General features: G+C 46.0%; 1 protein-coding gene across 11 annotated transcripts in view; it reads left to right on the forward strand.

The window, feature by feature from the left end:
• Positions 1–14,490, forward strand: part of RBBP6 (RB binding protein 6, ubiquitin ligase) — a 28,422-nt gene extending 13,932 nt beyond the window's left edge. For 9 of the 11 annotated variants that reach the window (XM_068423931.1, XM_068423933.1, XM_068423937.1 and 6 more), the window contains 13 exons: positions 1,442–1,530; positions 1,651–1,747; positions 2,571–2,710; positions 3,524–3,696; positions 4,584–4,687; positions 5,130–5,485; positions 5,889–5,985; positions 6,066–6,144; positions 6,238–6,295; positions 7,436–7,798; positions 8,154–8,255; positions 9,673–11,415; positions 12,501–14,490. In XM_068423931.1, coding sequence (XP_068280032.1) covers positions 1,442–1,530; positions 1,651–1,747; positions 2,571–2,710; positions 3,524–3,696; positions 4,584–4,687; positions 5,130–5,485; positions 5,889–5,985; positions 6,066–6,144; positions 6,238–6,295; positions 7,436–7,798; positions 8,154–8,255; positions 9,673–11,415; positions 12,501–14,070 — 4,971 coding nt within the window. In that variant the 3' untranslated portion in view covers positions 14,071–14,490. The remainder of the gene's footprint in view (positions 1–1,441; positions 1,531–1,650; positions 1,748–2,570; positions 2,711–3,523; positions 3,697–4,583; positions 4,688–5,129; positions 5,486–5,888; positions 5,986–6,065; positions 6,145–6,237; positions 6,296–7,435; positions 7,799–8,153; positions 8,256–9,672; positions 11,416–12,500) is intronic. The other 2 variants (XM_068423939.1, XM_068423943.1) reach the window with 1 other exon arrangement.
• Positions 14,491–22,075: the final 7,585 nt, after the last annotated feature.

Below are 22,075 nucleotides of genomic sequence, written 5' to 3' on the forward strand. Positions count from 1 at the left end.
GAAATTAAATTGTGTACATTTGGGAACAAAAAAAATAACCACCAAAAGAACTTGGTCTGCATTAGTGCTGTCCCTAAACGTGTCCTTGGTTCTGTAAACTCACGTGAAGTTTTACTCTAAAATGTGAAAAGCTGTCCAAGTGGTGTACACTTTTAAACTTTCGAGAAAATTTAAGTATTTGACAAAAATACAGGAACATAAAGCAGCTCAAAACTGTTATTACTCTAAGCTCTTCAGTGCAGACTGGCTTAGCGTGGAGGCAATGTGTTAACAGTTTTCCGTTTTATTATTTCACTGTATTAAATGCCATATTTGAATTTTGGTCTATTCCTACTAATGTTTTGTGGTTTTTGGATGTGTTTTGTAAACCGTTTGGGTTCAAACAAATTAGTCACATATCTGTAAAGTTTTCTGTAAATGTTAATGGAAATGATTTCATAGATGTCGATCTGGATTCTGTTACTGTCGAGAAAAAACTGTGTATATGAAACAACCATTTAATAAAATGTTGAAACTAGTTGGTTGCTTTTGTGAATGAATGCATATAAAAACAAAAACATGAGTGATTGATCTGAATGATAGGTGCTTGAAGGTCCAAATAATTTACAGTCACTCCCTTAGACCCTGCTTGTATCTGGACTAGTGTGTAATAAAAACATTTTAACAAATACTACTTTAAAAAATCAGCTGGCTTCAGTAATTTGAAGATCTAGTTCTGCATAAGGTTTATGTTACAATTTGTGTGTTAAAAGGACACAGTCAACTGGAAAAAACGGCAGGTTTTGCTTATTGTAGGTAAATCAGTATGAAGAAGTTAGTAGCGGGGGGAACGTGCAGTCTGGACTGCCTACAGCACATGATGGTCAAATTTCTGCTGAAAAGAATCTGTCTTGCTGAGGGATTCTGAAAATCTTGATTCCTTTTAATGGTTCTGTGTCTGAAGCTGAATTTTTCAGCAAGCAAAACCAACTTCACCAGCTCTTGTGTGTCCTTTTAATGCTGCAAATGTAAATAATGATACTTGCATACATATTTCTCAAATGTACAGTGGCTATCTTCTCCTTCAAACAGTCTGGAGCTTAAAAATGAGTTTAAAAATACTGGATAGTATGATTTTTTCTACACATAGCTTCAGTCCACTTTGAAGAAAATTGGATCGGTTGCACCAGTCTTTATGTAAGGTACAAACAGAGCCTAAGGTTTTGAGTGCCCAAGAATGCTGTTTTCAAGGAGGTGAACAGGGACAGAAACATCATGTCATGGCGTAAGGACTCCCCAGAACATCTTCAGGACAAATGTGTTTTATATAAGCAGCTGTTTTCATGCAGCCTCAGCTAGTGCTGTGCTGCTCTTTACAGGATTGGATGAGTGGTGTTGTCTTTGGTTGTGTGGGCTTAAATGTGTTTCTAATGTGTGTGTCGCATAATTACCTGTTAAACAGACTGCCAATCTGGCTGAAGCCAATGCTTCTGAAGAAGATAAAATAAAAGCTATGATGACACAGTCTGGCCATGAATATGATCCCATCAAGTAAGTGTCGATCATGTCAAATCTATTCTTTGAAGATCATAGAAAAATTGTAGAGATGTTTGTTTTAACAAGAGACACGTGCATACCTTTTTCTTTTTTTTTTTTCCCAAAAACTTTTAGTTACATGAAGAAACCCTTGGGTCCACCTCCACCATCATATACTTGCTTTCGTTGTGGAAAACCCGGCCACTATATAAAGAACTGCCCAACAAATGGGGTAAGATTGTGGAGACTTGTGGCGTTACCTAGTTTTTAATTTTTTTACCTTGGCAGTTACTTAACAAATACATGAATTTTCATATTAAGAATTGTTTCTCTTGGGATGAAATACAGAGGTTATATGGCAGTGTTGCAAAGCCTTTCAAAATTCAAGGGAAACTTGGAATTGCAAATGGGAAATTTTATTTTTTCTAGGCATTTTTATTTTTTTATAGGACTTAAATATGTCTATAGATCTTTCTCTGTGAACTTTCATGTATATTTTTATATGTTTCAATATTATTGGAAAACTTTCTCTTTTTAATGACAGTTCACAGTTTTTGGTATTTCATCTAAAAAGATGTTTCTGTTGACCCCATCTATTGAATTTTTGCGTGTTTTAATTACACGAGTGTCTTGTTGAGTATTCATGCCATTTAACATTAGTCACTGTATATGCATGAGAGATGAATTCAATCTAGATGGTGGATATAAGTTTCTTCAGTGACTGATTGAGAGCACTGAAATAAGCTCTCGCTCTGAACTGCTCTTTGGAGGAGGAGCAGGTTTGTGTCTCTTCTCTGAGTGGATGGTGAGCTGAGGGATGTTTCACCCTTAAGGAACCTGAAGCTAAGCCAAAGAATGTTGATTGACTTCAAAACACTGCTCAAGCCTTTGGAACATTCTGGCTATATTAATTTAGGGAAATAAGTATTTTAGTCAAGCAACTCTTAACACTAAGTAGGAGGAGAGGATTAAAGGCTTTTGCTGCTTAAAATAATCATTGAAATCTCAGTTTAAGTGTGGGTCTTAAGATATGTCTCTGTTTCTTTTCTCAACAGGACAAAAATTTTGAGTCTGTTCCCAGAATTAAAAAGAGCACAGGAATTCCAAGGAGTTTCATGATGGAGGTGAAAGATCCCAATACAAAGGGTGCTATGTTGACCAACACTGGAAAATATGCGATACCAACTATTGATGCGTAAGTATGGAATTGATTGGACTGACCAAAAAGTGAACGAGAGAAACCACGTGTAAATCTCTGAGTGACACTGCAACCAAGTTGGCCAGCATCTGTAGTGACGGGGGAGGAAGCATTGTCGTTGTATCTTAACCTTAAAATCTGTGATGCTCTCTAGTACTAAAATAGGGTGGTCCGACTGTTCATGCCCCTGGAAGTTGGATAAACTTGTGGTACGCTAAGAATGTGTATTTCTGCAAAACAGTACTGTGATTCCCTCCCCCTCTGACTTCTGTCACATCCTGTGTGTGAAACAGACTGAAGTTCTGTTGCTGTAGACTAAGAAAATACTCCTATGTGCTGACAAGAGCGGCTGTTTTAAAATGCACTTGGTAGCACTTCTGTTTTTCAGTCATGGATCTCCTTTTGTAGAAAGTGTTAACATAGACTTCTGTCATTTATAAAATGTAATTACTTGGAGACTAACTTTAGCCCGAGCCTGCAATTTACATGTACCCTCTGGCAAAGGAAAGGTGGGATTTATTTCACCTGATTTCTAGCTGTCAAAAAAAATACTTTTCTAGTCTGAGCTGATTTCTTGGTTGGCCCAATGAATGGGAGAGTTCTGCAGAGGGAAAATTGTTCCGCCCCCACCCCCCCTAGTGTTGTGGCTCTAGAAAAGTAGTTTAAACTAAATGCCTGTGTTTTAGAAGGCTAATGTGGAGTGAAAAGAATTCCATCTGATGTCTTCCCTGGATAAAATCCAAAGCTTGGAAAAGTTTTCCTTTACCCATCTGTAACTTTTTTCTTTTTCCTTCCCCACCCCACCTCCAGGGAAGCTTATGCTATAGGAAAGAAGGAAAAGCCTCCCTTTTTACCAGATGACCCGTCCTCCTCCTCGGAAGAAGATGATCCTATTCCAGATGAGTTGTTGTGTCTCATTTGTAAAGATATAATGACTGATGCAGTTGTTATTCCCTGCTGTGGAAACAGTTATTGTGATGAATGTAAGTGTTAGTCCCATGTTCGTTAATGTGAAACATCAAATCTGATCTGCTGAAATCAGAAATCTGAAATAACAAAATTACTTTGTTACCTGTTCTATTTAATATTTTAAGTATGCCCTGAATAGGAAAGGGTGCTTCTTGTATAAAGGAAAAATTTAATAAGGCAGAAAGCTTTTTTCCCTTTTTACATGTCTAGTTAAATCCTCTACATGCGGAAGGAGGAGTATGAGAAAAGTGCACAATTGTGCAGGTGATGACAGTATTAGATATCATAGAATCATAGAATGGTTTGGGTTGGGAGGGACCTTAAAGATCACCTAATTCCAACCCCATTGTCACGGGCAGGGACACCTTCCACCAGACCAGGTTGCTCCAAGCCCCATCCAGCCTGGCTGAGTGCATTTATTGAATGCATTTAGCGTGTCCACAGCTCTTCCTCTCATACAAAGTCACATCTCCAGCTCTGGTGCCTTACTGTGGTCTGCAGCAAACGGATAGCTAGGCATTTAATCCACAGTCATCTTCACAGGAGAGTTGGTTAAAGCCTTCAGAACTGAAGCCTGCTAATGGTTTTTTGCAATGTGTTTTATTCATTAACCTTGAGGAGGGTGACTTCTCACTGTACTAGACAGTGGAAAGAAGACTAGTCGAAACATCAAGACAGCCTACTCTACATCTTCAAATGTTACAACGGTGGAATATCAAAACTGTGTAGTTATTTGCTGCATGCTAGAAGTCTTTTGCACTATTGGACATCTATAGCTTCATGCTCTCAATTCAGGAACATATTTACCCATTAATCATATACACGTTTTTATAATTGATTAGAACCAAAAAGATTTCCTTAGTTTGGCTAAAAACTATTTTATGATTCTAATTATTCACAGGTATTAGAACAGCGTTACTGGAATCTGAGGAACATACATGCCCAACTTGTCATCAGACAGATGTTTCTCCTGATGCACTAATTGCCAACAAGTTCCTACGCCAGGTAACATGGTGACTTTTATGTAAACTGTTGTAAGAAAAGTCTATTTGTAAAAAGCTGAAAGGGCAGGAAATATTAATTTACATCTCCTTAAGCAAAGCTAAATTGAATAAGGCTAAATTTACTTTTGAAATATGTTATCTGGTGTTACAGAAGCTTACAACTCTTTAGAGACAATCTGGCAAATTCACGTCACACTTTTCGTTAAACGTGATTGCCTCACTTTCAAATTTGGTGTTAACACTGAAGTACTTTAAATACAGATACTCTGAGTTACCAGTCATTAATACCAGTGTTTGATGTGTTGGTGTATATCTGTGTTGATCTGTTTTAGCATTAGTAGCATTTACAAGAATACACAAATAATTTTACTCTCTGGAGGCTTTTGTTCATGTATCCACTGAAGTTTCATACTACCTTTTTGTAAATGTTTTTCTGCCTCTAGGCTGTGAACAACTTCAAAAATGAAACTGGCTACACAAAAAGGCTCCGTAAGCAGGTTCAGCAGCAACAACAGCAGCAGCAGCAGCCGCCACCACCGCCGCCGCCACCACCTCCGCCACCCCTGATGAGACAAACAATAACACGCAACCTGCCGCCTCTGCTCCGGCCGACAATTGCCAGACAGCAGGATCCACTAATGATTCCGTTAGCTTCTCTGGCTTCTCGTTCTGCTTTGTCATCACTGGGCCCTGGTCAGGCAGCTGGGCTGCCAATAAATCCGTCTTCTGTCGTCGTCTCTGATCTCCCTCCAGCAGTGTCCCTGTCTCTCCGTGGTGAAAAGCCAGATGGACCTTTTCGGTGAGTAAATCTGTGGATCAACATCAATAGAAAAGACACCAAAATGCTGAAGTTAGGTTCTTCTTCTTGAGCTTCTCAGCTAGCGATGTGCGTGTCATTAGCAGCAGTTCCAGATAATTGTGGACAAGTCCTGTTTTTGGCACTGTGCCTCATGCAGGAATTTCCATGTCTTGTTTGGTTCCCTTATCAGTCATTCAGTCAGGTTTACACTGAAAGAGGAACATGTTTCCCCCAGGACCCCTTTGATTTTAAGTGGCTAGTGATTCCTGAACTAACAATTTAGTTATGTCAGACCTTCCTGAGTGCATTTACACTAGTCAGCCTTTTCTCACTTTGGACTTTATGTTTCAAGTAGCACTTCAGAACAATGTTTGAATAATAAAAAATTGGGTTTTTCTTGTAGTGATCCTGATACTGTTATACCTCCTGCTGCTCTGGTGACCGCTGCTGAACTTTCTAAAGCTTCCTCTCTGTCAATCAGCAGTTTGTTGGAAGAGAAGGTAAATTTTATTTCAAAATACACAATGATTCTTGTATTTTAGTAGAGCTTATTTTCTAACTGTTTGCATTTATTCACAAGGGCTATCAGGTTCCGGTACTAAGGCAACCAGCGTTACCAAGTCTTCTAGGCCCTCAAGGACAATCAATACCCACAACTGGTAAGTAACTATAACTTTAGAATTTCTTCTAAAAAATGGTCTTCAGGTAGACTAAATGGTATTTTTTTCTTTTTCCTCTCCCCACTCCCAAAGGCCATCCAATGAGAGCCGGTGCCATTCGCTCAGCAGGTGGCAGACCAGGCTGGGAACTGTAAGTATTCTACAGAAATTCACTATGTTACTACTTAGAACCTGTTAAATGAGGCCATAACACAGAGCTTGTACAACAGCTGATTTTTAATGAAATAAGTATGCAGAGATAGTTGCGGAGAATACAAGTGCTAATTAATTTTTAAATTACTTAATTTGAATTAGCTTTAACAAAGGGGATCTGTGCTGGCAGTGAGATTATTTAAAATAAAACTCCAGTCCATCACTGAAAAGAGGACTCTGAAAAATGAGCACTTTTGAGGAAACCATAATTCCTTATAAAAATTAAATATAATTAAAAGATCAGATGGAAAGCCACCCTTTTGTTTGCTGGCTGAATAGGACTGAAGAAGTTGATTTCCCAATAGAAATCCAACATTCTTTTTTTAACAACTTAGTTGATAGTGATTGAGCAAATCGCTGGAAAAGTCAGCACTGTTAGGACAGTTTTGAATTTCTTCAATTATTTAGTCATCTCAAACAGCCAAGCTGCTTTCTCTCAGCTGGAGAGAGAGGAGTCTGTTTTATCTATTATTGCAGTGTCAAGTTAGTCCTTCCTTTTGGTATATATTTGTTATAGGTAGATTGTAAGGGTACATTGTGTTTATAAAATCTTAAACCATAATCAGGATCCATCCCACAGATTTGACATCCAGGAAGCAAGGAAATAACAGTTCAGGGACACGAACAGGCCAAATGCATCATCGTGAGGCAACAACATACGAAGCATATGTGGGAGAAGTTAAAAGAAGTTTGAAGGAAGATGAGTTAATATCTGTGCAGTACTTTGAAGAGCAGAAGTGTGAAGTATTAAGGGTATCAGGGAGTGGCAGAGGAGCGGTGGGCACTTGGCACGTGGGAGATGGGAGTCTCTTTTAAGCACGGGCAGCCTCCATCCACAGTCGCAAAGCTGAGTATAAGGAGAGAAGACTGAGGGAACTGTTGGGGATGAGGATTTGGAAGGCAAGTATGAGGATCAAGAAATGAGTGTAGTCTCAAATGAACAGAAAGCAGAGAGAAAAATGCTTAAGTTGAGACCAAGAAGTGCTCGCCACCATGCACCCGCTTCACTCATTTTCCTCTTTAAAATCAGGGCAGAGTGTAACAAGCAGTGACACGTGTTTTTGGGTCTCTTTACCAGTGCAAACCGAGGACGCCTGCATAGTGAACGTACCCAGAGGACTCAGGCCCCAGCGCTACCAGCATCCGCACCAGTCTTTGTGCCTGTGCCTCCGCCTCCCCTGTATCCTCCGCCACCCCACGCGCTTCCTCTTCCGCCGGGGGTGCCACCACCGCAGTTTCCTCCTCAGTTTCCACCTGGTCAGCCTCCATCAGCGGGGTATGCTGTCCCCCCTCCAGGATATCCCCCGGCTCCTGCAAACATGCCGTCAGGTTGGGTACCAACAGCAGTGCCAGCGGCTCATTCAAACACCATCCCAACGACACAGGCACCTCCTTTGTCTAGGGAGGAGTTTTACAGAGAACAACGGAGGCTGAAAGAGGAGTAAGTATTTGGCTCAGTGGAGTTGTGTTGTTCTCATTTCTGTATTTTGATAGTGTATCAGACTGCAGTTAGCTAAAGTGCATCTGACATAAGCAAAAATGACACAGTGTTTTTTCCAATATACTACTTCGTTGCAGATGGTAAACATGCAAAACTAAAACAAGACAAATGTAATTCTAAAACTTTCCCTAAAACTTTTAGGAATTCTAAACTGTTTTTGCTTAAATAGGATGTTCACCTTTTGCATTTGCATGCAGTATACATTTTCTCATATTGGCCATGTTTTGTTTCTTGATGTCTTTTTGTCATAAAGGTCAAACTATCATTGTAATAAAGGTCAAACTTATTTTAACAGGGAAAAGAAAAAGTCCAAACTTGATGAGTTTACAAATGATTTTGCTAAGGAATTGATGGAATATAAAAAGATTCAAAAGGAGCGTAGGCGTTCGTTTTCCAGGTAACTGCTTTACATGTCCGTAATGGAGAAGCAGATTGTCTAGAAGAATCAGGAGGAGTTCCACTCCACCTCTATCATTAGATGGATTGGATGATTCAAGGGATTAGCAGTGATAGGAGTTTCATATGTAGGTTCCTAGCTCAGATATGGCAGAGATTACAGGTGGCTGATAGTTACAGTTGGGCAGCAGTTGTTAAGGAGCAGGTGTCTCTTTTCCTAAAGCTTCTCTGCAGTGACATCCCTCACCTCCTGACAGCTGTGAGGAGGCTGGAAGCTGGAGAGGTGGAGCTGCTGGATTTCCTGCATCTCCCTATTCATATTGTAACTGTTGCCTCAAAGCACTTGGGAGGAGATGTGTGAGACAAATTGTCTTCACTTCCTCTTGTGTTTATCTCATGTGGATGCACAGGGAGGTTTTAACCTGGACTGCAAACTGGTGGCTTTCACTAGTATTTTGTTGGCATTGATAAGTTTTTCTTAGGAATTGAAAGATCAGACTCGTTTGTAAGGAAATCTTAAATTGGTGAAGGACTTTGAGAGGAGGAATGATGCTAATGAACATATGCAGAATAACGTGAAATGGTTCTTTAAAAAATAATAAAAGAAAAACTTGTGAAGAAAAAACGCAGGGTAGCTGATGTTTTCTGTCCCCAAAAATCACTTGAGCAGGAGTGTGAATAGCTAGAGACCTTTCCTAGAGTAGTGGCATTGAGTCATATTACTAGAAGCTGAGTTCAGAAGCTTTTAGATGTGATTTTTCTTGAAGTGCGGTCACTATCCTTGGTTAGAGCTAGAGGTATGTGCAGAATTTTGCTAGGCCATCTGGCTAGAAGTGTTGATTAAATAGTCCTGTGTGTAAGGTTGCAGTACAAGTATTTTGCATGCTGTACAAATTGCCAAATAAATAGTGAAGTTAGACTAAGCTGGCATTTTAAAATTGAGCTTGACTGTCTTCAGGCTGAATCATGTTTTCTTGATGATTGATACTGCACTGTAGCCGTTAAGACTTGCTCTTCTTGCATCTTACTACAACAAAAGTGATTTGCACTGCATGTAGTTGCGGAGTAGTGAAAAATGTGTGTGTTTGTGTACCAGTAGAGGCCAGTGTGTACCGCCTTAAATCAGTCCATAGCTGTGGTAGTTTGTGTGATAGAAGTGAGTGGAAATAGACTTACCCTTCCTGTATGTTTTTACACTAACAAAGCAGCAGCTGTCCTGTCTGTAAGCAGAAACTTTTACATGTTGTCAGGTTCTTCAGTTTGCAGTAGCGTTATGTCAGCAGCTGAGAGAAGCTTTGACATAAGCATATGGAGAGGAAAAAAAAAAAACAAAACAAATTTGGGAGGAAAAAAACTGGGGAGACTGACTGTATTGAATTAACTTCATTTATTTTTTTTTGTGTTGTGTTTTTTTTAAGGTCCAAGTCTCCCTATAGTGCTTCATCCTACTCTAGAAGCTCGTATACCTACTCCAAGTCGAGATCGGGTTCTTCGCGCTCTCGCTCCTACTCTCGCTCCTTTAGCCGTTCCCATTCTCGTTCCTACTCGCGATCGCCGCCGTATCAAAGAAGAGGCAAAGGGAAGAGCCGTAATTATCGGTCTAGGTCCAGGTCACATGGTTATCACCGTTCAAGGTCAAGGTCGCCCCACTACAGAAGATACCATTCACGGTCAAGGTCTCCAGTATTCAGAGGCCAGTCTCCGACTAAGCGGACTGTACCTCAAGGGGAAGGAGAAAGGGAGTATTTTAACAGGTACAGAGAAGTTCCACCATATGATATAAAAGCTTACTATGGCAGATCTGTCGACTTTAGAGATCCATTTGAAAAGGAAAGGTACAGAGAATGGGAAAGGAACTACAGAGAATGGTATGAGAAGTTTTACAAGGGCTATGCTGTTGGCGCTCAACCTCGACCTCCGGTAAACAGAGAGAACTTCTCTCCAGATAGGTTTGGTCCACCTGGGACCAGACGAGAGAATTCGCCGTATGCTCGGGGACGTAGGGAGGATTATCCTGGTGGGCAGAGCCACCGAAATCGTAATGTAGCTGGAAATTACCCTGACAAACCTCCTGGAAGAGAGAGCCATGGCGTCAAAGATCCTACAAAATCAAAAGAGAAGGAGGTGGAAAATCCGCTGGGAGATAGCAAAGGCAATAAACATAAAAAACACCGGAAGAGAAGAAAAGGGGATGAGAATGAAGGATTTCCCAGTGCTGAGTTGTTAGAAGGTGCAAGAAAACCCAGGGAGCCAGCTGCAGCAGAGGATGTTAAAACGGACTCTCTGTTCATGCTCCCGAGCAGAGATGATGCCACCCCTGTGCGAGATGAGCCTATGGAAGCAGATTCTATTGCTTTCAAACCGGTGTCTGAAAAGGAGAAAAAAGAGAAGGATAAGCCAAAAGCAAAAGCGGACAAGACAAAGCGGAAAGTAGAAGTGGCTGTTCCTCCCAAGAAAGACAATACAACAAAACCAGCTAAAGCCTCCCAGGAGAAGGCGGACACTGATCGTGAAAAATCTCCTCGAACGGAACCTCCTGTGAAAAAAGCGAAGGAGGAGTTGCCAAAGACAGATAGTGTTAAAACATCTTCCTCTCAAAAGGATGAGAAGGCTCTTGGCACCCCACGGAAAGTTCACCCAAAAGTGACAAAAGATCACCCAGAAACCAGACCAGCCAAGGAGGAGAAGGCAAAGAAAGACCATCCGAAAGAAACCAAGTCGGAGAAGCCCTCCAACAAAGAGGACAAGTCAAAAAAACCTGCTGAAAAAGGCAAACCTTCTGATGCAAAACCTGAAAAAAGGAAAAGAAAAGCAGATGAAAAGACTGATAAAGAACATGAAGCCTCTTCCATAAAGGCGTCTAAACCAGAAACTGCCGATTCGAAAACGTCGCCGAAGGGGAAGGCTGAGCCTGATGGTGAGAAAGGAGAGCGAACGCCAGACAAGGATAAATCTTCTAACAACCCCGCAAAGAAGATTAAACTTAACCGAGAAACTGGCAAAAAGATTGTGAGTGGAGAAAATGTGCCACCTGCAAAAGAATCTGTTGAGAAACCTGAGCTGAGCAGCAGCAAAGTTAAACAAGAAAAAGTGAAGGGAAAAGCGAGAAGAAAAGTCACAGCAGCTGATGGATCTAGTTCAACTCTTGTGGATTACACCAGGTACCTCACCATTTCTTTTCCTATTCTTCCTTTCCTTCTCCCCCACCCCAAATGTAAAATTCTTCATGGTGGCTAATGAAAGGAACGGCTGAATCTGTGCTGTGAGTGAATGATCTGTGATCTTGCCTGTTAAACTGTACTTGGGTCAAAATCAAATTTTGTTAAAGAGAACAGGCAGGCTGCACTGCACAGAACGCTGATGAGGTTAATGCCTTGGTGATGCGTTTGACCCTTACTTCTGGGACTTTTTTCCCTCTCTTCTCACTCATTACATGTTGGCTCTCCGAAGTGTGTCCCCTTTATGTCTTCCTTCCAATGCAGCTTACTGCTGAAGGCCAGGATAACAGACATGTCTGTACCATGCAATATTTTGTATTTTAAAAATCACAAGGTACTGTAATCTCCTTTTGTCAGTATGACGTGACATTATACCTGGCAGAAATACCAGCTTGGTTGCCGATATATTGTACTGATTTTAGCTCTGAGCACAGTGCCGTGTTGACACAGCTACACTGCTGCCAGCTCAGGGCCAGCTTCTTTGGCACTTACCTTCTTCTGTATTCCATTGTGTGACATGTGGGAAAAAAAAAAGTGGTCTCATGTGGAGCTGTTATTACTTACATTTCAGTGCCTAAAGAAGCGAGACTAAGCAAACTCAAAACATTTAAGAAGTTGCTGGAGACTTAAGGGTGTCTTGATATTCTAAAAAGTGTACATTTTTCTAAAGAAGAACACTGAGACATGAGGATAACACTTTGGTTGTGTATACCTCTCCATAATTGCTTGCTTACATGTTGAAACAAGAATGTAGATCTAATTTATCTGCCATTGGTAGAAATAGGACATGAAGGAATTACCAGATCAGACAGTTCCCAATCTGATAATCTTGTGTCTTTGTTAATTAAATGTATAGTGACGAGATACTAAATTAATGGTTGCTCATAATCTTAGCTAGTGGACTCATCCTTCCTCTTGTCTGTTCCTTTAATTGAACATTTAGAATTGAAACATAAGCCGTTCTAGAAGCTGTTACAGAAGATGGTGTGTGTCTCACCCATTATTAATGTGAGCTTTTTTCCTCTTAGCACTAGTTCTACTGGAGGAAGCCCCGTTAGGAAGACTGAAGACAAGCCAGATACAAAACGAACTGTCATTAAGACCATGGAGGAGTATAATAATGATATAACAGCTCCTGCTGAAGACGTAATTATTATGATCCAGGTCCCTCAGTCAAAGTGGGATAAAGATGACTTTGAGTCTGAAGAGGAAGACATTAAAACTACCCAGGTGCCCACAAATGTAGGAAAACCTGCGAGCGTTATAAAAAATGTGAGTGCTAAGCCATCAAACCCCATAAAACACAGTGAAAAAGAGATGGAGCCTTTGGAGAAAACACAGAAGACGACAAAAGAGGTGAGTTACGAAAGCTCTCAGCATGATGCAAAAAGTTCAAAAAGTTCTACGTCAAATGAAAAAGGAAAGACCAAAGACCGGGATCATTCTTTGTCAGACAAGGACACATCTGAGAAGAGAAAGAGCAGTGTTCAGCCAGAAAAAGACCACTCGGAACGTGCAGCTGAACAAGGAAATGGAAAAAGTATTTCTCAATCTTCCAAAGACAGCAGGTCTTCAGAGAAACACGATACTGGCCGTGGATCTACTGCTAAAGACTTCACTCCTAACCGAGACAAAAAATCTGACCATGATGGTACCAGAGAGCATTCTAGTTCCAAACGTAGAGATGAGAAGAGTGAACTAGCGAGGAGAAAAGACTCCCCTTCTCGAAACAGAGAATCTACATCAGCACAGAAGAGTAAGCCGAGAGAGGAACGAGCAGAGCCGTCCAAAAAGGGCGCTGGAGATGCCAAGAGGAGCAGCTACAGCCCTTCGCGGGAGCGGAAGCAGTCGGATCACAAAGCTGCGCACGATTCCAAGCGTGCGTTGGAGGAACACAAACCTCTAGATAAAAATCCAGGAAAAGAGAAAGAGAAGCATGTACCAGAAGTGAAGAGCAATAAAGAGAAAGAGCCAAGTGGTACTAAACCCCCTTTGAAACAAGAATCACCGGATGTAAAAAGTGAGAAGGAGACCGTGACTGGACAAACGGATAAAAGCCTGGTCAAGCCCAAGCCTCAGGTAAGCAGCTCCTCGCGGCTCTCCTCTGACCTAACTCGAGAGACTGATGAGGCTGCCTTTGTACCAGACTACAATGAAAGTGACAGCGAGAGTAATGTATCTGCAAAGGAGGAGGAAGCTGCAGGCAAAGCTCCTAAAGAACCGAAAGAAAAGCCTGCGGATAAGGTGAAGGAGGAGACAGCAGCGCCTGCTGCAGCTGAGCAGCCCGAAGCGAGCAGGAGCCAAAGCCAGAGCAGTCCCAGCGTGAGCCGCAGCCGTAGTCAAAGCCCTTCCGAGAGTCAGACTCGGAGCCACAGCAGCAGTGCCAGCTCAGGAGAGAGTCAAGACAGCAAGAAAAAGAAAAAGAAAAAAGAGAAGAAGAAGCACAAGAAGCATAAGAAACACAAGAAGCATAAGAAACACGTTGGAAATGAAACGGAATTGGAAAAGAGCCAAAAACACAAACACAAGAAGAAAAAATCGAAGAAGAGCAAAGATAAAGAGAAAGATGACCAAAAAGTGAAATCTGTCACTACATAGAATGACAGATAATAAAAAAATGACTTAATTCCTAAGTCATCTGTATTAAATTTTGTTAAAATGTAAACGAATTCAAGCGTTGTAAATAATGACATGAAAGACCCTGTGCTGCACTTAAAATATTGCTGCTTGATTATTTGATTTTTACATCAGAGCTTTATAAAAGTGAACATTTTGTACAGAGTTGTGAGTTGTGACCATGTAACATGAAAGGTTTTGCTGGGGCATCTTATTTTTAACCACCGTTAATTAGTTTGGGTGGAGTTTACTGTACTGTGAAAATTTTCACATTTGAATTTTTTTTAATTGCCTGGCAGAGGAAGCTGGTATCAGTTCAGATACCAGCAGGATGATTTGCAGAATACATTACAGCCCTGTTATGTCACTTTTTGATTACAATAAAAAGTTTTCAGTAAACTATCCTATGTGATGAGATTTCCAGTGAGAGCTGAACGTCAGCAGAGAGGAGAGCAGTGACAGAAAAAAGCTACTTGTAAAAGCTTGCTGGTAGAGAACGTGTGAAGAATAACACAGCAGCGGGTTTAATTGTGCAAAGGCTGGTGGGACCTTAGAGCTTGTGAACGGGTGTGGGGAGGTGCTGCCACGAGGGGCACCTTCATGTGCCAAGTGGGCTGGCTTTGATGCTGTAAAAGGCAGTAAATGGCCCCAAACGTAGAGCTGCTACCAACAGCTGGTGTAAAATAGCGTTGTGTAGTAAGATGTCACATCTCAGTGGTGTTCCAGTTTGGTTACAAAGCTGTTGTCATTCGCCAGCATTTACACATAGTTTAAGGTGCCCTGTGATCTGTGTTTCCTCTCATAACTGTGCTCATCACCAAGATGTTTGTGCTTTATTAGTAGTATTTTCCTGTGGTGGTGCCATGATACAGAGCTAACCCTCCCATTCAACGCGGGGTTCGGTGGAGGAGTTTGGCAGGAGAAAGCCCACTGGAAAGGCAGGCTTCGGCTTTGAACGGCGACAGGAAATCTAGAAAATGCAAATTTAATTAGCTGGATAATTTTAAGACAGATTTAACTTAAAAAAGTGGCCGTGTGGGTGTTGCTCACGTGTCAAAGCTCATGGTGCGTTACGGGCGTAACATCCCGGTAAGGACTGAATCCCACAGGGGAAGCCCTCGTGTGGCTGTGGGATTTCCCCAGGAGTCTGTTTGAAAGGACTGTAAATGAAAGCAGCGTTTCAGGGCTTCCTGCTTGCGGAGAGTGTTTTGTTCAGAAGGTGTCACTGTTCAGAGGTGCTGTTACTGGGGCAAGCACCAGCTGTGGGGGGACGCGGAGCAGCCTCGCTCTCCCTTTGCGCAGCGCGCGGTGACGAGGCCGTGGGAAGCAGGAGCTGTGGTTGGCCCCGTTCTCCCTGGGCGTGCTCTGGTGTGATGAAATACGGAAAATTCAGGACTCGGTGACATGGGATTCGTACTCGAGTTGGACTGTGCCAAGTATGCTTTGTTATCAAGGGTCAGAATCATTAGTAAACTTGCATGGAAGTACAGTTTTGGAAGTTTCTTTATGGAATAGCTCTATAGAAACAGGCAAAATTGTGTATTTTTATATGACCTTGTCCTGCAAAAGCTGTAGTTAAAGCCTGTCTTAAAGCTCCGTTAACCTCTCCTCTGTTTTCAGAGCGCTGTAGCAGCATTACTGATGATTTTTCAGTCTCCTGTGAATTTAGTTTACTCTGCACGTGGCATTTCTTACAATTACTTTTTTCCAAGTTTTTTGGGCGGGAGGCACCTGGCACGCAGTTATCTGGGGGCCTGAGCAGGTGATTTTTACTGCAGTCATGTTGAAGTCTTGGGATGGATTCCTGCCGTTCTCCTGCGGTGCCTGCAGCAGTGTGAAGGGACGTACCGAGCAGGGCGCCCGGGGTGAGGGGGAATCCTGGCACGCGCTTGGCTTCGGGGGGTGAGATGTGGTGAAGGTGGGTTTAACCACGGGGAAGGAAAGCAAGATGTTGACTCGGTGACTAAATGTAGTCTGTTCCTTCTGGAACGATAGTGCTCAGTCGTGTGCCAGAGGCGAGGGGGGACACGGTCCCAGGTCCCTGTGTCTGTCTGCAGAGAACCTGGGACCAACATCCCTCATCTCCCTTGGGCTGCTGAAGCTGAGTGTGTCTGACTGGTTTGAGCACACTGAGAGGCAGCAGCTGCAGCAGGAAAAGCTCAGGCGGTTTGTTAATGACCAAAGAGAAAATGGCCCCAAAGTGGGCAGCGGGCTTGTAGGGTGTGACCCACCGCTCTGAGAGAAAGGAGCTGGTGGGAAGAAGGCAGGGGCGTGAGGCACAGGGTGGTGTGCGTGGGTGGAGACAGAGCTAAGAAACCTGGGACACAAAATGGATTTTAGTTAGAACCCCTAAGAGTTGTTTTGCATTTTAGAAGGAAAGGCCAGGAAGGAAAAGCTTGTATCCATCGGTGAGAAGGGACAGTGGTTGGAGCAGTAGTGGCAAATAGGCTTTTCCATCGTCTTCACCAGAAAAGGTTGGTTGTAACCAGCTTTAGGGAAATGTAGTAAAATACCGGGATCATGGGCTAGAGAGAGGAGTGTGTTAAACAATGCTGAGGTAAAACTTCTGCTCGGACAGTCAGGGGACCAGCCAGAGCACTTTTGTAAACTGAGGGATGGTGTTAGTGTCTCAGGTGACTGAAGAGCAACCTTGTACCTTCGAAGGGGAAAAGAATGTGAAGGTATTTTGGTATTTGTTGTAATATCGATCCAAGCTTGGCTGAATATTTTGTAGTGTATAGACACACAGGAGATAATAGGGTGAAGAACGGCCGTGGTCACACTGAAGAGCAAGAGCGGGACCTGGCCCTGTCTGCGCAAACCCTGGCTGTGAGAGCTGTGGGCTCTCAGCCTGGCACGGGGAGAGGGGCTGTGTGAGCTGAACTGCCAGCTGCTTCTTCTGATTCAAAATGGATTTTGTAGGTGGGATTACGAAGAGGGTGGTGGGGGGTTGTCCACGTAGGTTGTGTTGTCTGATGGGGAACAGCCAAAGAAGCGAGCAGTGGGTTAGGGGAGGTGCTGCGGGGAGCACAGGGGTTCCTCCCGTACAGGCGATGGAGGCAAACGCGTTGGGCATCGGATCCGCCCCAGAGCGGAGTGAACCGGGTCATCGGAGCCCGTGCCTGGCCGTATCGCTGGAAAAGGAATGGTGTCTGCAAAACCCCAGATCACCGCAGTCAGCAATGGGAACGGAGGCTCCGCGGTACCCGCGCTGCACTGTGAGTAACGGGTGAGTAACGGGCACGCCAGCGGGACGCTGCTCTGTGCCATCGTCCTTGGCTCCGTGTGAGCTGCACCAGCAGACCCCGACACCGAGAACAGGCTACGAGGAGGGTCTGAGCCCACAAAACCTCGACATTTACTCTGGGTGAGAGGCGTCTGGCTATGGGGGTTTGATGGACACGTCGCCTCATGGGCAGGTCACCGCAGTTAAAGGCACTAGTGTGTGGTGTTCAGTATCTTTTAGGCTTTCTTAAATAGCAAAAGCAGCGCACACCCCTCCTGTCTGTGTGATCTCCTACCTAGAGGGGTTAGACAGCAGCCAACCCCGCTCACCAGCTTTGATCAAATGCTGGGTTTTGTGGAAGGAGGGAGACCTAGCACCTTCCAGTACCTGAAGGGGCTACAGGAAAGCTGGAGAGGGGCTTTTTACAAGGGCATGGAGTGACAGGACGAGGGGGAACGGTTTTAAACTGAAAGAGGGGAGATTGAGATGAGATCTGAGGAAGAAATTCTTTGCTGTGAGGGTGGTGAGAGCCTGGCCCAGGTTGCCCAGAGAAGCTGTGGCTGCCCCCTCCCTGGCAGTGTTCAAGGGCAGGTTGGATGGGGCTTGGAGCAACCTGGTCTGGTGGAAGGTGTCCCTGCCCATGGCAGGGGGTTGGAACTAGATGATCTTTAAGGTCCCTTCGAACCCAAACCAGTCTGTGATTCTATGAATATGTTAATTACAGTTATTTAAAGCACCGGGAGGTTTCTGCTTTAAACATTGAAAAAAGCTTTTTGCTGCACTAAAGCTGTTCTTGAGGCTTTGTGGGCGTCTGCCGAGCGCTCTGCCCGCAGCTGCGCCGAGCCGACACGCTGGCGTGGCCTTAAAGACAGCAGGTAGAGCCGTTTGCTTGGGTGTAATGTCTTTCATTCAGCCTCCCTCATGTATAATCTTGGAGTCAATTTCAATTAAAAGTGAAATGTTTTGATGATTCCCAGCCTTACTTTAGTTCCCCTCTGTGCAGAATATGCTGTAAATTGATAAAGCACAAAATCAGGCTTTGAGGAGCCAGCACAGGAGCTCCTCGCTGCCCTGTCCGGGGGGCACGGGCGTATAAAACAACGGGCTGGCTTTTGTCCCAGCTCTGCCTCGTTGGGCTGCTGTTGGCAACTACTTGGTGGCTCCCCGAGCGTTTCCCTGCAGCCTGCCCCAGCGTTACACCACGTCTCCGGTAGCGTTCGGTCCCGTTGGCGGTGGGCTCTTCTCTGGTACCAAACCAAACCCAGAGCAGCCAGCGAACGAGGCCGTGGCCTCAACCCAGCCACCTCGGCTGGGCACCCGCATCCCCTTCCCACCTCGGGGAGATTCTCCCCCTGCTCCGGGGCATCTGCTTTGCTTCCCATCAGCCCGGTGTTTTTCTGCAGGAATCACGTTTTCCTGTTCCCAGTCTGACTCTACATCTTCTTTTCACCCTGATGCTGCGCGCCGACACCTCCACCCCGCCCCGAGGGCTCGCTGCCGCCAGCGAGCATCTCCCTGCCCGGCGCGGGGTGCTGGTGCCTCGGCTCGCTCTGCCGATGCCAGCGCCCAGGTGAGAGCTCGTGGGCTCAGGGCACCGGCTCGGGGCTGGCGCGTTGCACGTGGGCTCACACAGCTGCCAGCAGCACCGGTGCCAGGCGAAACGTGGTGCCCTCCTAGACGGTCCCAGCTCCACGACACGTGGGGGATGATGGCACCTTTCCAGACCCACTGCGCTGTATCCACCCTCTGCGCAACAGCAAATAATGCCACGTTGGGTCGTGCCAGGGGAGAGGGCAGGAGGGTTTTGGAGGATGACAATGGTGATGAGGAGGAAGATGATGGGGTGCCCAGGGGACGCCTGGCGCCGGTGCTGCCCCAGCTGATGTCACCGTGGGCACGAGGGGCTGGACGCGCTGCCGAGCCCCTGACCCGCTTCCCCTCCCCGCGCAGCGAGGGCTTCGCTCGCCCGCCCACAGCCCGCACCCAGCGGGTGCTGCCGGCAGAGCCCTCCCCCGGGACCCCCGAGCCTCCTCTCCTCCTCCTCCTCCTCGAGTGGAGATGCCTCCGCGAGGCCTGGCCGCGCCCGCTCCTTCCAGAGGTAAACGAGAGTTGAATAATTATCACTGATGCGGTCGGTGGTGGGATTCCTCGGCGTTAATTTATCTCAGCTCCGCTATCGCGGGGCCGGGCGGCGGCAGGGGGCTGCTCCCACCCCATCGCCCTCCATGGGACGGGGCAGGGTGAGGCTTTTCCCGGCGGTTTCCCCATCCCCATTTGTGTGTGTGTGTGTGTGAGCGCACGCCTGGGCTTTTGTCACCCTTTTGTGAGCAAAATGGTTGTTTGGTAGCAACGAGCGAGGGCTGCTGGCCAAGTCTGCCTAATTAAGATTAAGCATATGCAGATTCGCCTTGTTTTCAGCTAATGACAGCTGCAAACACTTACTTGTCGTGCTCGCTGGCTGTTGGTTGGTGAAGGCGAGGCCAGGCGAGGACTGAACACGCTCTGCCCTCCCGGCGCCCACGGCTGCCCGTGCCCTCGGTGGTCCCTGCCCTGGCGTCGCCCCCGCAGCTCTGCGGGTTGGGGTCTGATGGAGGTGGGATTTTTTTTTTGGTGGGTTTTCAGCGTCGCCATCAGCATAGACACATCGTGACGTTTTCAGAGGGAAAATAAAGATAGATGTCTGCAAACGCCTCTGACGTCCGCAGTTGCCAAGCCAGCAGCCTTCATCAATTTTCTGCCAGCTGAGAACCGGAGCAGAGACTCAATGACTCTCTGCCTGCAGTCCTGCTCCGGCTGCAGCTCGGGAAGCGCCTGGGCATCTCTCCAGAACGCCGGGGCTTTTTAAGGATACTCTCAAACTTGAATCTTGATTTAATATTTTTAGCGTCATTATTATCACGCTGATGAAAGGAGAGAGCCTTTTCGGCAGGAGGATGCCAGAGCAAATAGTGTTGCAGATGAAAAGGCTCTGCGTTGTTTTAAGGACGGCGTGGAAATGAGGGCACGGTGGAGAAATAGTCCCTGCAGAGATGTAACGATGTTCCGTTTGACATAGATCCTCGCGGGGTGTGCCTGGGGGATGCACACGCCCTCGCAGCGTCCCCTGCCCCCGTCCGCAGCCCCGAGCTCCTCGACTGCCTGTTACATTCGGGCTGCGCGTGTTGAGGTTTGCGTCCTTGACCCTGAGGGCCAGGAGCAAACCACGCTGGGACACCGAGGCGGGCAGAGGCACCCGCGTCCCGTCCCCCCTGCAGCCCCCACCCCCCGTCCCACACCAGCCCCGTCCCTGCCCACCGAGCCCTCCAGCTCTGCCACGAGCCCTGCTCCTCCCGCGAGGAGCCGAGTCAAACGCTCAGATGCTTCTGAGAACGCTTTGGATCATTCCTGATTTTAATTGGGTTTACTTAATTATTATTTACTTTGACTGAAGTAACTGTTGTAGTTAAATAACACCATTTTTGCCAAAACACTGTCACAGAGAAGCTGCTTTCCCTTTCAGAGCCCTCAAACATGGGCTTCCTTCCAAGCCCCCCGGCTCGGCGGCACGTGGAGCAGCATCGCGTGTGCTCCGGCTCCTGCCCGGCCGGGAGCAGCGGGGAGGGCGAGGGGGAGCTTTGTGCTGCTGCCAGATACACCTTTAGCATTTCTCCTTGGGGCTGATGGTCTTGTCTGTGAATGTCCTGCAGCCGGTCAGACCCCGGCGTGCCTTGAGGAGTTTGTGATGCGAAGGGAAAACAGATCCAAAGAGCATCTGCAAACACGGGCAGGGCAGTGAGTGAGCCCAGGAGAGTGGGGGGAAGAAAGCTGAGCCTCACGGGGTGAGAGCAGACAGCGACAGCACCCAGCAGTTGTGCTGAGTTGTGTACAGACATGCTCGTTTCAAATCATAGTGTGGGGTTGCTTTTCCTTCCTTTTTTTTCTTGTTTCTATTTTTTTTTTCTCTCTTAAATCACAGTTAAACAGCATCCAAGTTCTCCTTGGAGCTGGAAACACCCTCTCGCGACAGCTGTGACTTCCCACCTACTGCTGATGCTTTGCCCTGGTAGATGGCTCAGGGTGGAGCCAGGCAGGTGACGCTCCCCGGGGACCCAACTCCGGCGTCCCGACCCCGGCGCAGAGGGTCTGTGCCATGGGCAGCACGGCATGAAACCTGCCTCTGCTCAGTTCAGCATCCAAACTCGTGCTGACTGAGGGGGATCCTTTGACAACGGGGCCCTTGTCGTGTCCCCGAGGACCGCGGGGGACAGCTTGGGAAGGCTGCAGGGATGGGGCAGGGAGGAGGGTCCGGGGGTCCTGGTGGTCTGAGCCCCGCAGCCTGTTTGGGAACAGCCTTTCTTTGAAGAGCTACAAAGAAAACTGGAGCCGGGGAGCAGGGCAGGGAGGCAGCTCTTTCCTCCCTCCTCGGGGTGGGATATGCTGCAGCTCTGGTGTGTGTTTTGGTGTTGTCTAGTGAGTGTCTTCTGCGAGTGCTGCCCGGTGTGTGCGGGGGAATCTGTGGCTGTTACACGGAGGAGATGGGAAAAACCATCCGTTTGTGTGGGACTGGTTTCTGAAGCTGCTGAATATTCACCCGAAATCGTTTGTGAGCTGTGTTCAGTGTGATTGCTGTTACTGCAGGGCGGGCGATGGAAGCGTCAGGGCGAGGACCACGGAGCAGGGTCCTTGTCTCTGCATCCCGGTGCGCGAGAGGGAATTGGGACGGGGAGGGAGCGACGGTGGCAGCTCCTGAGCCTCCCCTCGGGGAGCTCTGCCTTCCCACCA

The sequence above is a fragment of the Nyctibius grandis genome, chromosome Z (genome assembly GCF_013368605.1).
Source record: "Nyctibius grandis isolate bNycGra1 chromosome Z, bNycGra1.pri, whole genome shotgun sequence".
Taxonomy (NCBI): domain Eukaryota; kingdom Metazoa; phylum Chordata; class Aves; order Nyctibiiformes; family Nyctibiidae; genus Nyctibius; species Nyctibius grandis.